At 36.0% G+C, this 17,731-nt stretch overlaps 1 protein-coding gene across 1 annotated transcript; it reads right to left on the bottom strand.

Annotated features, from left to right (window-relative positions):
• Positions 1 to 6,327: 6,327 nt before the first annotated feature.
• On the bottom strand, positions 6,328 to 9,821 carry LOC113274850 (COP9 signalosome complex subunit 1-like). The gene is made up of 6 exons (XM_026524255.1): positions 9,342 to 9,821; positions 8,039 to 8,359; positions 7,536 to 7,652; positions 7,369 to 7,454; positions 6,937 to 7,171; positions 6,328 to 6,783 (listed from the first exon to the last, which is right to left on the bottom strand). The coding sequence occupies exons 1-6, from the start codon at positions 9,735 to 9,737 to the stop codon at positions 6,595 to 6,597; spliced, it is 1,344 nt and encodes a 447-aa protein (XP_026380040.1). The 5' UTR covers positions 9,738 to 9,821; the 3' UTR covers positions 6,328 to 6,594.
• Positions 9,822 to 17,731: the final 7,910 nt, after the last annotated feature.

Raw genomic sequence — 17,731 nt, 5'->3', positions numbered from 1 at the left:
CTTTTAATAATGTAACTGCATCTATATTGTGTGTGCACAGATGTTGAACAAATTCACAGCGCGTTTCAATGGTCGCGTGAAGACGAACAAGAAACAAAAATCTGTAGCCGAAGAGGATTATAACTTAATCGCTACTGGTACAATTAAGGAGGTTGATATTCCCCGGTTAGGGAGGTTTCCTATACTGCAAGATGATAAACCGCACGCTACTACGGACATCACATTTACAGGGGAGCACAAATTGAAGTATCAACATCGTGGATCTTTGGCATCGGTAATTCATCACTATCAAACTATTTCACAACACTGTCCTAGAGCTAAATATATTATTGAAAAAGCGGGATGGCAAAATTTACTGGACATACAATGTAGCGAAACCAACCATTCAATGGTTGATTATATTGCTGAGCGGTTTTGGGATACAACAAACACTTTTCACTTCCCATTTGGTGAGATGGGATTCACCCCCCTAGATTGGCTCATGTTGACTGGACTGAGTATCGGTGATGGGCCTGATGTTCCTTATGATTCGGGGAAGTACCAATTTGAACATGTTCGTGAGCATATCTTTCCGGATATCCAAGATGTCACGCTCTGTCCAAAAGCACCGTCGTTGGTTTCAAATTCAATTACAATTAAATATTTAAGGTCATATTTCATCGAAGACAAGTTGGTTGCGGCTGAAAATGATAGCACCCTGGCTCATAGAGTAGCAATTGCCTTTTTCATGTATGTTTTGGGACATTTTTCTTTTCTAATGCAAAGACTTATATTGATGCTGGATGGTTAGCTGCTTTTGAAAATCTTGATGTAGTATCCACGTATGACTGGGGTGGTGCTGCGTTTTCGAAATTGTATGCGGCACTCCGTTTATCTGGGAGGAGACAGAAGGCACTATGTGGTCCATTCCAAGTATTAGAGGTATTCTTTCAATCTAGTTATTTTTCCTCTCATTGTTTATTTTTTGCTAAGTTATTAAATTGGCTAATTATTTTGATGGAGTAGTTTTGGGGGTATGAATACCTGGGCATATGTCGACCAGAAATCCCAGAGGCGAGTACAGAACAAAAATGGCCCGTATCTTCTAAATGGAATGTACCGAAGAATACAAATGATATTTTCCGTTGTAGGGATTTACTAAGTAAGCTTACTGCTGAACAAGTGACATGGCGCCCATGGGAATCATACAGAGAAGTTCTTGCATCTGATATGGGATGCACGGCTACGCGGCTATCAGACTCGAGATATATATTTTCTTACATGGGCATTGTGAGTTAATTTGTAAATTTTATTATATAACATACTTTTTTCCTATATAACATACTTACTAAATTCTTATTCCCTTTCTAACTGTACAGCACAACATGTATCTTGGTGAAAGGTGTTGGCGGCAAAACCATTGTACTTTCGCTGTTCCTATAAGACTACACACAGTTATAGGGGATATTGGCAATATTCAAGCCGAACGCCTAAAAAAGAAGGTTTGGTCGATGCAACAGAGATAGTGCAAGTTGTTAAAGATTATGATATATATTTACAATACTGGACAATGGTAACCAACTCCAAAGATTACGTGACTCATCCTATTTGGGAAGCCCAAACATATGGGTATGTCGGTGACTTGTATACGGTCCCAATTGAACAACCTGTTGAACATGTACATATCCCTCCTCCACATCTATTATCCCACGTAAGTGTACTTTCGACTTTTTATTGTACGTTCGATTTTTGTTGGTATATTTGTACTTAATATTTTATTTTTCTTCACAGCATGAAGCTTACACATTATTTCAAGAAAATGCTGATTTTAATCAACAATTTCGCGAATTTACATTAAAACAAACGAAGGAGAGGATGGACGTTATCATGTCGAAAGAAGCAGAAATACAAAGGCTAAATAATGCGAACGTTGATTTGCAGCAACAACTATCTCTTTTCCGTATGCCGCACACTGTCCAACCTCAGCTTGGATACGGTTCCTTTTCCCAAACCCTGCCATCACAAGTTTGGAGTGGTATGAATCAGGGATCAGCTTCAACAATGTCCTCAGTCAATACCAATCCGAGAACGCACATGCCTTTTGTGGCACCAAGATCGTCCACTTCGGATAATGATAATATGAAGGGTTAATTTGTTATGACTATTTAGATGAACTGTCTTTGGAGTTATCTTTTCTTATCTTATATAGTATAGTCATATCATATAGTATAGTCTAATCATATATAGTATTGTCATATCAGGTCACTGACAAAAACTTTATCTTTTTTGGAAAACACATTTGCGTGAACCCAAAAAAATATCTATTTTTTGGTTTTTTTAATGCTCTTGAAAATGGGTTATAAATTAAAGACTGGTTTCACTCAATATATGAATAACAATACATCTCTTCTGCTTCATATAGCAATGGAACAATATGAGAAAACCGCTCATTATTGCTCTTCTGTTTCTTCTTCATCTTCTTCTTCTAATAGTAGTTTTTATTCCTCGGATGATGATGCAATAGCAATTATGCAAAATAACATGGCCGTTAGTTTGGGAGTCCTTGTTACAAATTCAAAATGGCCTCAAACTCGTATCAGAATACCAAGAGATCGTGAGTCAGGGGCTGAACTTCTATGGAACGACTATTTCTCTCCGTACCCAAACCAACCACCCAATGTTTTTCGCAGAAGATTTAGAATGCGTCGACAATTGTTTAACCGGATAGTGGAAGGTGTTACCAATGCAAACAGATATTTTGTTCAAAAGCCCGATGCTTGTGGAGTTTTAGGATTAAACCCTCATCAAAAAGTAACAGCAGCAGTACGAATGTTAGCTTACGGATGTGCGGCAGATGCAATAGACGAGTACTTACGCATAGGAGAAACAACTGTGTTGGAAGCTACTCGTAGGTTCTGTAAGACGATTGTGAATTTGTATGGGAAAGAATATTTGCGTGAACCAACGGCTGGTGATATTGAACTGTTGCTCAAGCAAAACAAAGACCGGGGATTTCCTGGGATGCTGGGTAGTCTAGATTGCATGCATTGGAAATGGGATAAATGTCCGTCGGCAGAATCTGGGGCTTACACCGCGTATAAAGGGAGCGAAAGTATCGTGTTGGAGGCAGTGGTGTCGTATGACCTATGGTTTTGGCATGCTTTTTTTGGTATGCCCGGTTCTAACAACGATATTAATGTTATGAACCGTTCATATGTTTTTCGAAGTCTTGTAACAGGAAAAGCACCGCCGGTGAGCTATGAGGTGAACGGACATTCATATGATATGCCGTATTATCTAGGTGATGGAATATACCCAGAGATTCCTACTATTATTACGGCCATTAAACATCCGGTGGGTAGGAAAAAGGAAATATTTTCATCGATGCAAGAGGGTGCAAGAAAAGATGTTGAACGGGGATTTGGTGTACTTCAACAACAATTTGGAATCATCAAACAACCTGCAAGAATGTGGAATCCAGATGTGCTTGCCTATATCATGAAAACTTGTATTATCTTACATAATATGATAGTCGAGGATGAGCGTCTACCCGGTGACTGGCCACATGTTTATGAACAACGTAGCAACGCAGCACCGGTTAATATATTAAGAGGCAATAGTGACGAGTTTTCCCAAATTAGAGCTCAGCAACGCCGATGTGCAATGCGTAACAAAGATGCACATATTCGCTTGCGTGATGACTTGATCGAATATATATGGGCAGAATATGGGAATTAAAAATTGTCGTTTGTCATTTCCTTTCTATTATCTCTTTGTATGTAAACATCCTCAAGTTTTAATTAAGGTCGTATGTTTCAAAAAAGTAGAAATTTAATTCAAATCAACGGAAGTAAATTTAAAATCCAAAAATTACATAATAATAATGCTAATTGTTCAGATACTAAGAAATTTAAAACATAATAATACTAATAACTACTAATCACTAAATAGGAGAAATAATTAAGGTTTGAACTATTCCGCCTTTGTGTTAAGATTGGTTTCTTTTATTCCGAACTATGTCCGCCCTGCGAAGTCGGAAGTACTCTTGTTGTACAGGTTCCATTTTTTCAAGATCCATCATAATGATGCGAAATTCTTCGTCTTCAGCTTGCTTGGCTATTTTTGCAGCATGTTCAGCTTGTTTTGCTGCAAACTCTGCTGCTCTTTGTTCCATCTTGAATCTTGATTGTGCTTGGTAATGAGTATTGAAATTTTGTTGTTCTTTAATAATTATTCCCATCAATTCCTCTTGGTGACTGGATTTCTCTCTCCCTGTTTTCTTCAATCTTTTTGCTGCTTTTTTCCCCATCTTACGAAGATATGTGTTCTCTATGTCTCCCCCATCTGTATCGTTACCGGTCTCTCCTTGAGTTGTTGTTTGCGGTCCTTCATCATCTTCCTCGTTATTCTCATAAGTGTCCAAATCATGCGTCGTATCGAATACAAAAGTCGATCGTCGATTATATTTTATATTTTCTAACACAACTTGGTAGCACTCTTCGTGCTTAAATTTTTTCCCATCGTTGCATTCCTTGAACCTCTTGTTAACTTCTTCAAGCTGTTAATGTTTTTAAAAACACTTAAGTACATGGGCGCTTATTAAATATTAGAAAACAATGGTTGGAAAAATCAAGAATGCTTACCTTCTTTTCAGGACCCCATCCAGTATGATATTCACCTTCAACTTCTGCCTCTTTTGCCGAAAATAACGCCACATCTTTACTTATTCCCTGATATCGTTTTTGCCAAGAACTCCAAGACCGCTCTGGATTATTAGGTAAATGAAGTTCAATATCATCCTTGATACGAGTCCACAACGTCGCCTCTGATTGATCATCTCCAACACTAGAATCTTGAGATATAGATAAATGAATTTTACACATTGTTACATCTTCGATTGTCGTAAAATTTGGACCTCGTGCTACTCTTGGTGCCATTGTAAGCGAATCCGTGAAAATTTTCCAACTGATTTGAAAGCAGAAACAATATTTCTTATATTTCTTCTTATTGGTGTGGATAGTTTGAAGTATTGGTCGTGGGAAAATGTCACAGGATCTCATGTGTATATATAGGTGTTTCTTCCGAAAAAACCGAAATGTCTTCCAAACTTTCCAACGTTCCAAATTATCCAACGTTCCATTTTCTTCAACGTTCCATTTTCTTCAACGGTCGAATTACCAACCGTCTAAAAAAATTTCAAAATCAATTTTGTCTAAGTATTTTTTTTTTTTAAACTCAAGCTTGGGGCGTTAACTATATAAACGCCTGCCGTGGGGCGTTAACTATATCACCGCCGGGATGGGGCGTTAATTATATCACCGCCTGGCATGGGGCGTTAATTATATCACCGCCTGTCTGGGGCGTTAACTATATAAACGCCTGGCGTGAGGCGTTAACTATATCAACGCCTGAATGGGACGTACACTTTATCAACGCCTGGCGTGGGGCGTACACTTTATCAACGCCTGACGTGGGGCGTTAAGAATATCAACGCCGGGCTGGGGCGTTTGTATAATCTTCGTCTGAATGGGGCGTTCATTTTATTAACGCCTGACGTGGGGCGTAAACTTTATCAACGTCCCAACGGGCGAACATTTTATCAACGCCTGAACCGGGCGTAACTTATATACACGCCTCTTTATGGGGCGGTGACTTTACTTACGTTTCACAACAGGCGTAGATTATATATACGCCCGATGCCAAACGGTGATTATACCTCCGCTCCACTATATATAGTTTTGGTCTTGGTCTCAGACCAAATATGGTCTGTAATTTGGTTTTGGTCCAGATTTTAGTCTTTACTCCGTCCCGTTGCGTCTCGTCCCTGGATCATAATTATAGGTTTACTCGTCCATTGCAGTTGCTCTAACCCATGGTAGTCGTTGGAAGGAATGTGGTTTTTTTGTCCAATAATGAGAACGCAACTTTTTTACATGCCACCATAACGGTGTAAGGAGCTAACTCCAGGAAAATGCACCAGAAAGAAATTTTAGAGAGTTTTGCAATTTGCATCTCCTATACCAGAGGCCTAGAATGGAACGGAAACAATTCATGCCACTAAATTTGGTATATCACACTTGTGGTCGGAGAGAGGGATGCAAGACCTGCACATCCTATCATGACCAACCTCTAAAAGTATGGCAGAGCAAGCACAGCTGGAAGAACTACAAATTTAGTCCCACACCTCGAAGGCCTTTTGGGTAAGCCCACTCTATCCAAGAAATTAGGTACGCCACCAACAGCATCTTTGTACAATACAGTCTAGAAGATCGCTACAGCAAAGCTGCTCTTCTAGATTATGTGAGTGGTGCACTGATCCTTTAACATGCTTTGTACCTCACTCATCTATGGATGCAAACTCAGCTTAATGTAATAATATAAAAGTGTGCTTTTTGAAAAAAGAAACCTCTACTGTAAAACAAAACAAGTTAAAGTTTACAGTAATCCAAAGAACCCGACTATAAACATGATCCCAACAATAGGATACCAAAAGGCTTAATGTACGCAAGCAACTATCTGTTAGGGTTTTGAACATCCAGAGGCTCCACTCAAAAGGCCAGCCAAGTCGACCATGTACAGCATATCAGAATGCACTAAGATCACGCAACTAATTGTTTAAAATTTTCTGTGATGTGGATGCCTGTGGTGACTGCCGGTGTCAAACTTCAGAACGTTGGCTCTCAGCAGCATTGATTTTACATCACGATCAAATTCGTCACCACTTTGTAAAACATTTTTGAAAGTCGAATTCCTTTGATCAGCGTGCCGTGCATATAGTATCTTGTTGTGAGAGTCGATGCGGGCCTGTATATATCAAGCAGAAGCATGAGATATAGATAAAAAAAACTGGCAGAAGAGAATCAAAGCTTCAAAAACTAACAACTCTAGAAAGAAAACAAAATAGAAGCATATGTACTGAGATTCAAAGAGAATCAGGAATTATTAGTTGAAAAATACCTGAATCTGGTTGTCGGTAATTAAAGCTTCCAGTTCTTTCTCTAGCCCGGAAACATCAGTTTTAAAGGCATCAGCCATCATTCGAAGATCAACAGACACAAATGGATGAGTATATTGGATGAGAGCTTTGTGACGGATTTGACTGTACAATGTCTCGACATGGTCATGTAAATGAATGTCCAGCAATAGATTGGCTTTGAGATTTTCAAGAAACTCAAGGCAGGAAGCATAGCGGCTGCAATGAGGGAAAACATGTCAGTGACGAAAACTCAAGATAGTAAAAAAATGTAAATCAAAGAAGGTTGAAGAAACTACTTAAGAAAACAACAAAAGTTAATAATTTCCCTTACTTCAGGTACTAGCTCCAAGAGGTCTTTAAAGAAGTAAAGAAGGTGGAGACAAAAAGATTAGAACCAAATCATATAAATCTACCTCGAGTAGAAATCATTAATAATTTCCCTTACTTCAGGTACTAGCTCCAAGAAATTTCGGAAGTTGAAATTATCAATCACCTTCCTCTGCAAAACAAATCATCAAGAGGTAAATATAACCTGTTCAAATCTCCGTATTTATATTACAGAAGAAGGTTAGGTGTGTGCCTTTAACTCGGCCCTGTCGAAGCTGGCAAGTGCACATAGTCCACCATAAGTCGCCACATCTTGAGGTGCTATAACTTCTGTATAGGTACTTCCCAATTCTGGACCTGTTTCTAGGAACTGCAAATAGAGATAATGAATTAAATGGTATGGTGATATAGTGAAAGATAAACCCATGCAGACATAAAGAGAAGCAAAAGTATAACTACATTTGCTACAAAAGTCATTTTTTTATGGCATAGGCATAGTGTTTATGGCGTACTCATATACTCACCATGTTTCCCTTATGTTATTGATCAAAATATATAAAGGTTATGGATGAGTCCATCAAAAATATAATAGCATATCTACTTATGTCAGCAAAGAGACTAAGATAGTAATATGCATTAATATGCTAATCCCTCTATATCATGCAATACTGTACAAGTTAAAGAAACTATATCCTGACCAGCACCTTACCATATGTCTAATAAAGGTTGAAGAACAAAATGGAACGGAAAACAAACCTTGCGTGCAGCAAGTTTATACTTTTTACTCTCCAGGTGAGCTAGCCCAGCCGCACACCGCAGCTTTGCAATTGCAACAGGGTCCAGAGCATCTGGAGTCTGCTCTGCTTTACTAACATAAGTTGCAACATGTGTGAACTGGCCCATCTCAATACTAACCAAAATTGCATTCAGACACATCTGTAAGATGTGCTTTGAAGTGGTACAGTAATCACGAGTACGGGCATAATTCTTGAATGCATCGCCGAGATGCCCATGGGAATAGTAAAAGTCTCCAAAATCATTGTATCCCATTCTGATGCTCTCTTTGATCAAATTTGTCTGGAAAGAAACATTTGACACAAAATGCAAGGTCACAATGAGTAAAGTAAAGGAACAAAAGAAAGAACATCAATTGTGTATCTCATTTGATTCTTCTTTCATCATTCTTGAAATAATCAGCCAACCAAGAAAACATACAACATAAACAAAGTTCTTTTTCCAACAGGTAATCGTAATACAAGGAACAATTACAGCAATAACATTTTGAACAAAAATCAAGAGCATTGTAACTCAAGTTACCCAAACCTATATAAGCTCAGTCTACGTGTGGTGTCCACTGGTTCACATTTGAATAGCTCATACATGTTTCATTAACACTCAATTCGTAAGGACATACTTCCCAACACAGGGAATGCTCTAATTAACCCATAATGATTAACAAAACTAGCAGAGATGTTGGTGAATATTCTTATTTAGCCTCCATATTATCGATTTTGTAAACGAAGCTTAAAATTTAAAAAAGAAACAAACAATTTCCTATCCATGTTATCGAATAACAAGGATGCAAAACACAAAAAACAAATCACAGCAATAAAAGTGAACTCCATGTTTAATCACCACATTAAACAACTTTTTCCCAACATAGGACATGCTCTTATTAAACCATACAAATAAACAACACTAGAGAAGATACAAATAAACAACACCATACATCCAATTAGATGCAATGTGAAGTCACTAACCCTTAAACCTAATCATCCTCATATAACATGAGGTGACAATCAGATTCTTTGTCAACAAAGTGACCTAATTACAAAATCAAGCAACACAGACATCACAACAACTAATTCACCAAACCTAAAGCCTCACTTACAAAATCATACCATATATTTCCTAACAGTGTCAACATCAAAATCAGAATATTCAGCAACAACGTCACCAAACAAAATCTCATCAACATCAACACAAACACACAGTAACAACTAAAACATAAGATAAAACAGTACCAAAAAAAACCTAAAAAAAAATCAAGAAACCATACCCTGTAGGCATTCAGTTCACTCTCAAGCTTCTCCTTTCTGACTTCCGCCTTGCGATCAACACTATCAACCCAGCTCTGATCTAAACAATACTCGCTCCCCAACTTCCCATCAATCTTTTCAACAACTTCTTTAAACAGATTAGTATTCTCGCCCTTTTTAATCTCATCATAAGCCATTCTCAGTGCATCTAACTTCATGACTTGATTACCACATCTATCAGCAACGAACATAAGTCTTGTTACTTTTGTTCTGCCGCTGTATAAACCTGCATATACTTCTACATCTAGTAATTCACTACTCAAATTAGGTTTACTTCGTTTATCTTCACCACCACCATTACTGTATATTTCATCATCTATCATTGTTACTGAGGTTGTTTCGTCATCGCCTTCCATGGTTTTTTTCTTTACTCTCTCGTTTACAAACAAAACCCTAGAAATTTTCTCTTTCGGAGTCTTTTAGAACTTGGATTGAAGACTTGTTTTCTCTCTCTATTTATTATTTTGGGGATTTTTCACAGGCAGGCTTATTAATCGGTTTTGGGCTATTAAAATTATCGGGCTTTGGAGTACAGTCCACGACCACGTCTATGGAATTTTCAGATGTACCCCATCATTCCAAGCTGTTGAGGGTGCCCATCGCAGTCATAGTTGAAGATCAACAAATTTAAGTATCGAACTTTCAACTTTTCCTCCATCCTGTCTTCTGCCCCCAAACTCTTGCATGTTGTTCGAATTAGTACGAATACGGCATCATTTAGACAACTGGCATCCTAAGGCTGGATTTGTATATGGTTCCGCGAACCAAATCCTGTCGCTTGCTTAAATGAAGTGACTACAAATTACACTGAAAATTCCAAACACAATACCACAGAAAAGACAAACGCTTTAGTTACCGTGAGGATCTTATCTAAAGTTTGTTTAGACTTTCCTTTCAATTAGGATTTTTTTTTATTTTTTTTTAGTGTATGTCAAAGCCATCCGAGACCATTATTGAACGATCTTGGAAAATATACATTCTAAGTTGTTTGATTAGTGAAAAGCCTAGTAGTTCTACTCCTGTAAACGAGGATCTCGAAGACCTTATCTAGAGAGCCATGTTTTTGGAAACTTTAATTTTGAAAGCTTAACATGGTGTGAAGAGGTTACTCCTAGTCTTTTGATAGTGACGGAAATGGCAACTTTAAAAGCTTTGTTGAATTCAACTAGGATCACTCGTTCATCATGGATCAAGTTAGCTGATACTAAAGCAAGCTATGAACTGAAACCTGGGAGCATATGTATTTTTAAAGAAAATAAATGAAAACCCCTTCCATATTAGGATTATGAGGAAATCTGTAGTAATATCAGATTTAAAGACCTAGATGATGAAGCATTGAAACTTAGGTTATTTCTTTTTTCCCTGAGAGACAAAGCCAAATCTTGGCGATATAGTTTGACTTCTAAGTCAATTGAAACATATGAACAACTAATGTATGCCTTTTTTCACAAGTTTTTCCATAGGCACAAAATATCATCTATTAGGCAGCAGATTTGTATTAAACATAACTAGAAGTCATCCAGAAATATTGGCAAAAGGCTATAGTTCCCATTTTTTATCACATTAGACTTTCGAGATAAACTAGAACACCTGATGTTCTATTAAGTTTCCTACAGAGATATTTACAGAATGGTTTGAAATTAACAAATATGTCGTTTTTACAATCACATATGAAAATTTTGTCCAGCAAATATAAGATGTTGCACCACTCATATTATTCACCGGAGCTTGGTTATCAGGAAAAAAAATGATATGTTGTAGTTGTTTTTGTTGAGCCCACTCCATAGCATGAAAGAGGGATTGTGCTTCAGCCACTATCACTGGAGGTGTATTCATGGTCCAACATTATGCTCCTTCAAAGATTTTATTGGGTTTATACCAGAAAGCTCTGCAGCCTATAACATATCCCATAGAAGCATCCACAAAAATTAGTGAATAATCATTATGTTTAGACAAGTCTGCAGACTTTAAGAGGAAAGGATGTGAATTAGTTGAAACAGCTAAGGAAGTGGTAGTTAAATGCTTATAAAAAAATGTTACAGAGATTGCAACTAAAGGTTGTTATTTCACATGTTCAACACTAGATTTATAGCTAGCCTTCTAGATCTGTCACATGACTATAATATAAAGTCCATATATTATATCATTCAATTTAGGTATAAGTTGAGAAGAAAACCAATCATTATCCTATCTCATACTATGAAAAGAGGTAAGCACAGAAAGCACCTGTGAGCAGAGAGCAAAACGTATTGCTCTAGCAAAATCACATTGATGAAATATGTGATTTAAATTTTCATCAGCTAATTCATATAGAGAACACCATGTTAGAGACAATTCTAAATTTATTTAAATAAAATTCTAAAGGCAATATATTCTTAAGAAACTTCCAAATGAAAAGTTTAAATTTAGGAAGAACATCCATAAGACAAACGTTAAGCCATTGTCTTTGCTCTTGCTGTGAAGAATTATATTGATTTTTAAGTAAAGCTGAATAAGTGTATTTATTTGTAAAATACCCATAAGTGGTTGGAGACCATTTAATTGCATCAGTACCTACAACAGGAATTTCAATCTTATAAATGATATTTGTTTGATCTTGACTAAACAGTTTAGCTAAAGCTAAATCATCACTTTTAACATTATAGTGGTTAATCAGTTGAGAAACCTGGTTATTATCTTGTAAATGGTAATCAATAGGCTTTTGAAGAAGCTGAGATTCAGACTCAGTCCATCTATCTTGCAAAATGATGATATCTTCTCCTGAAACAACCTCTCATATGTGATATTTCTTGACAATATTCAGACCTTTACGTAGTTTGTTCCATATCCAAGTACATTTTTATCCTAAGATTAGTATGCAAAAGGTTTATATTTCGGGAATTACTTAGATTTAAGAACTCTAGGCAACAAAATATCAGGTTGAGTAACTAATTTTAAAGCCATTTTGGTTAAAAGAGCCAAATTGAACTTTTCCAAAATTTTAAGCCTTAAACCTCCCCAAAATTTTAGGTAGACCGAGCTTATACCAAGTTTAAGGGTTCAAACCTTTATGTTTCGACTGATGTCCTCACCAGTAGCGATGTTGTAGACACTCAATTGTCTAATAGTAGTATTCGATATGAGAAAGAAAAAAAGAGGTATTCGATACAAAGCTACAACGTTTAAAACAGCCTGGATCTGATATCTCTACCGCCTTCTAGCTTATGATGCATTTGATCTATGAATGGTTGAAATGTAGTAATTTTAGATCCATTGAGAAAAAGTGGTACGCCTAAGTATCTATCAGAAAGTTTCATAGCTTTCATTTGAATTACATCAGTTACATCTTTTTGCTGACACCTAGGAATATTTTTACTAAAAGTAACGCCACTTTTTAGAGGATTTATAATTCAACCAGATGCACGGCCAAATCTCAACAGAATAACTTGAGCATATTTGATTTCATATTTATTAGCCCTGAGAAACCAGTAAAAAAAATAAGTGTGAAATTGAACCGTTTCGAGCTGGCTTAACTCCATGAATATGTTTCTTCATGTCAGCATTACTAAGAAGACAGGATAAAGTATCCAAACATATAATAAAAATGTGAGGTGATAAACTATCCTTTTGCCTAAGTCCTCTAGTAGGATTAAATGATTTGCATGGAGTTTCATTCATAAGAATAGAAGTAGATGTTGTGCTAATACAATGATAAATCATAAAGTACCAATTCTCAGCAAAACATAAACGATTGAAAATATCTCTAACAAAGGACCATTTCATACGGTCAAATGCTTTAAACATATCTATCTTAACAACCACATCCCCTATCAATCCCTTTTTTCATAGTATCAAGTAACTCTTGTGCAATGATTATGTTATCTTGTATCATCTATTATTTTACTGGAACAAAAGCCACTTGGAAAGGCAAATGATTTTGAAAAAGCGGGGGTTTAACAACTACACCCAACAATTCGTTTGGAAATCCGAATAGACAAACTCCAATATACTTTCAAGAGAGTCAACTAGATAGTTAGATTCAATCTAGAGAAAAGTATACCAAAGAGTTTTATTTATCTCTATCTCTCAATTCAATCTGCAATCAGCAAATAGGAATTTGCGAGCCCGATTAAATTAAGAGAAATAACTTGAACAGTACCAAAGACCAATATTCAAGGATCAATCAATTTCAATCAACAACCAAAGGTTGGATTTCCCAATTGATCGATTCAACGTACAACCTGTGATATTTCAATTATATAAAAAAAATATAATGCAGAAAAGAAATAACAAAGACACCAGAATTTTGTTAACGAGGAAACCGCAAATGCAGAAAAACCCCGGGACCTAATCTAGATTTGAACACCATACTGTATTAAGCCGCTACATACACTAGCCTACTACCAATGAACTTCGGACTGGGCGGTAGTTGAACCCTAATCAATCTCACACTGATTCAAGGTACAGTTGCTCTCCTTACGTATCTGATCCCAGTAGGATACTACACACTTGATTCCCTTAGCTGATCTCACCCACAACCAAGAGTTGTTACGACCCAAAGTCGAAGACTTGATAAACAAATTTGTGTCACACAGAAAAGTCTATAGGAATAGATAAATCTGTCTCCCACACAAATACCTACGAGTTTTATTCCGTCTTTGGATAAATCAAGGTGAACATGAACCAATTGATATACCGGACTTATATTCCCGAAGAACATCCTAGAAATATCAATCACCTCAAAATAATCTTAATCGCATGGTAGTGAAACAAGATATTGTGGAATCACAAACGATGAGACGAAGATGTTTGTGACTACTTTTATCTTGCCTATCAGAGATTAATTCTCGAACCAATCTTAGAGAAGATAGTACTCAAACATGATAGAAACAGCAAAATCAGATCACGCAACTACAGAGAAAATAGTTGGGTCTGGATTCACAATCCCAATGAAGTCTTTAAGTCGTTAACCTACAGAGTTTCGTGAAAAACCTAAGGTTAAAGGAGAACCGACTCTAGGTTATGCAACTAGTATCACACAGGAGGTGTGGGGATTAGTTTTACCAGTTGTTAGAGTTCTCCTTTGTATAGTTTTCAAATCATGGTTTGCAATCTAAGTTACCTTGGTAAAAAAAGCATTCAATATTCATTGTTAGATGAAAACCTGATCAGATTCAAGCTAATATCTTCCAACCGTTAGATTGAACTTAGCTTGTTATACACAAATGAAATGTACCCTCATTTAGGTTTATGTAGTCGTACCTAAACGTGTACACCATGTTGGCTCAACCGTAGTTAACGAAGGTTAGCTATATGAACACTCTCATATCAATCTTATTCATCTTAACCATAACTAGTTCAAATGACTCAAATGAAACTAGTTTAAGAGTTGTTCAATTGCTATATTCTCATAGAATTATACAAGAACACAATTGAAGCAAAATCGATTTGATTCACTCGAATCAATTCATGAACATTATAGCCACGGTTTGCAAAGAATGCATTCCTTAATATATAAAAGTATTAGTTCATGAGCCAACCAATTTTAGAACTTTAACCACTCAAGTATGCAAACGGGTACGCATACTTAAGTAGTCGGTCTGAGTTTGTGTTCGCCAGTATGCAAACGGGTACGCATATTTAGTACACTTCCAAAACCCAGCAGAAATTCCCGGACATATACCTTACGCAAGTATGCGTACCAGTATGTGTACTTGGTACACGGAATTTCACAACTACAAGTACGCATACGGGTATGCATACTCTACTTCCGGTCATGGATCACATACATGCAAGAATACACACTCTGTTTATAATCCAATGATGGATAAGTATTCTAAACTCTTATATCAATTATTGAAACTTTCTTAGAGGATGACAATAGCCGTTTTCACACACTATTAGCATCAAAGAAATTTTCAAGTTATTGAACTAATCATAACGCAACATTCCAAGTCTACACCAAATGAGTGTGTCACACAAACCATGTAAGATGTTACTCGGCGATTTTCACATGATCAAGATGAACTTGGTTGAAGCGAAAGCTTACCAACACATATTCCGAGAAATATGCAAGCGAGTTAAACTCATCTCGAAATCTCAAATGTGCATAATAGAAAACTATATCGTAACACGACTTATGTCTCAATATAGGAGATAGAGTAGAAATAGACTTTCCAAGTGATAGTTGAGTTTCACTCTCCACATACCTTTTGTTGATGAAGTTCCACAAGCTCTCCCTAGTCCGAGACATCTATAAGTAGACTAGAAATCAAGACTTACAGTTTTGATCACTAACATTGACAAACAAGCTTGAGATAGCAACGCTTGCGAGTTCGACCGAGCAGTGCTCTAACATATTTTATCAATGATTGGTTTCATATGATTAATCATGATCTCGAGATTATCTTATAAATATAATTACATAAACTGATAGGACGAAATCCGAAGGAGTTGAAGAACATTCTAACTCAGGAATCAAAGTCTGGAAAGTAAAATTTAAATTAGGATCAAAATATTATATTCTAACAAACTGTTGTGTCACATCGACTACTTATGATTCAACAATGTCCCAACTAAATTTATAAAAAAATAGTTTGGAACCCGTCGGGTCCTGGATCTTTCCAAGATGGAAGTTGTAGGGTTTATTTCTTTAAAATCGGGTATCTTTAAAAGTTGTTCATTGTTTAAAGTAGTAATGCATGGAGAAATGAGATCAAGCAACTCAAAGTCTTTAAGAGGATGAGATGAAGCTGTAATATGATGAAAATGATTATTTAGAAGAGTCTCTTTCCTTACACCATATGACTAAGGAACATTTTAGTGAAGCAATATGATTTCTGCTCATACGAAAATTTGTTCTAGCATGAAAATATTTGGTATTTCGATCCCCATAAGCAAAATAGTTATCTTTAGTTATTTGCCTATGATGCTGATTATGCACATTATACCAACGAGAAAGTTCAAACTTCATTTGCAAATACTGAGAATTTATCTCAGTTTGAGGATTATGCTTAACTAGACAATGCATCTTATTTTTTATAAACTTAATTTTTACCCTGAATACTACCAAAAGTCTTCATACTTCAATCTAGTAAAGCATTCTGAGTATATTGTCTAGTTTACATGAAATTCCACCTAACTTTTGAAGTGAATCATTAGCATTTCATGCACCACATATAATATTTCTTAAGTCTATATGATCTAACTAGTAAGGTTGTCAGAATGATATGATGCAAATTTGTGGACAAAAGAAATAGAGCATGATTAGATCTAACAGGGAGTAAAGGTGATTAATGAGCATTCAAAAAATAGTTGTGCCAATCATTATTCCCAAAATCTTTATCAAGTCGAACACGAATAAGTTGTCCACCACTTCATTGGTTCGAACAAGTATATAAGGATCACCACTATGCACAACATCCGTGAAACCTAAATTTCTAATTATCTGAGAAGCATAAACATGTTTTTTGTTATAAAAATTATATCAAACCTGTTTTTCAGAAGCATCTAAAGTAATATTTAAGTTACCTAAGAGGAGCCGCCACAATAATCATGAGCAAGATTTTGAACAACCGGTCATTAAATGGTCTTATCATGGTCATAAATAGCTCCATAAATACAGGTTAATATCCATTTCCCAACAAACACATAAGTCTGCAAGAGAAAAGAAACTAATTCCTCGATCAGTCTGTAAGTTTCTTTCCTCTTGAATTACTTCAATATGAAAACCATTTCTCCATAATACAAATTCCTCCTGATAAGCCTACAAAAAGTTTAAATCCAGAATTTGGATAAGCAAAAAACTTTTGAATGTATTGCATTTTCTTATAACATGTCTTAGTTTCAGATAAAAAGATTAAATCAGGGGAATGAGTGTTTATCTCACTTTTAAGATGATTTTGGGTGAGAGTTTGAACTCTGAACATTTCAGGATAAGGATTTTATTCTTAAAAAAAAAATTATTTGTAGACAATCCAACTTTAAGATCAAAAAAAGCAAATAACTCTTAGTTCATACAAAGGAAAGACACCATTATAAACATATAACAATGAAACATCCAAAACAAAATATGGTTGATTTAAAAGTAATTGAAAATCACTGAAACCACTACCTTTAAATCCAAGATTATATGTAAAACAAGGATAATGAGGAAATAAAATAAAAGTAAAAGTAAATAAGCATGAAAAATTACAACACAAATAGTTAATTTGATAAAATACATGTTCATCTGGTGCAGAGTGGCTAACCAGTATTTCATCGATAGTATAAGTTTCATTTATAATCCTCAAGGTATTCGCAGTGTGAAAATGTTTCCCTCATCCATTCTGAACCTTTTGCTACCTCTAGAATCTGCTTCAAATATCATAAC

This window comes from Papaver somniferum, chromosome 4 (genome assembly GCF_003573695.1).
Source record: "Papaver somniferum cultivar HN1 chromosome 4, ASM357369v1, whole genome shotgun sequence".
NCBI lineage: Eukaryota > Viridiplantae > Streptophyta > Magnoliopsida > Ranunculales > Papaveraceae > Papaver > Papaver somniferum.
Note: the sequence above shows the minus strand (reverse complement) of the source record. Positions and strands in the feature narration are given on the sequence as shown.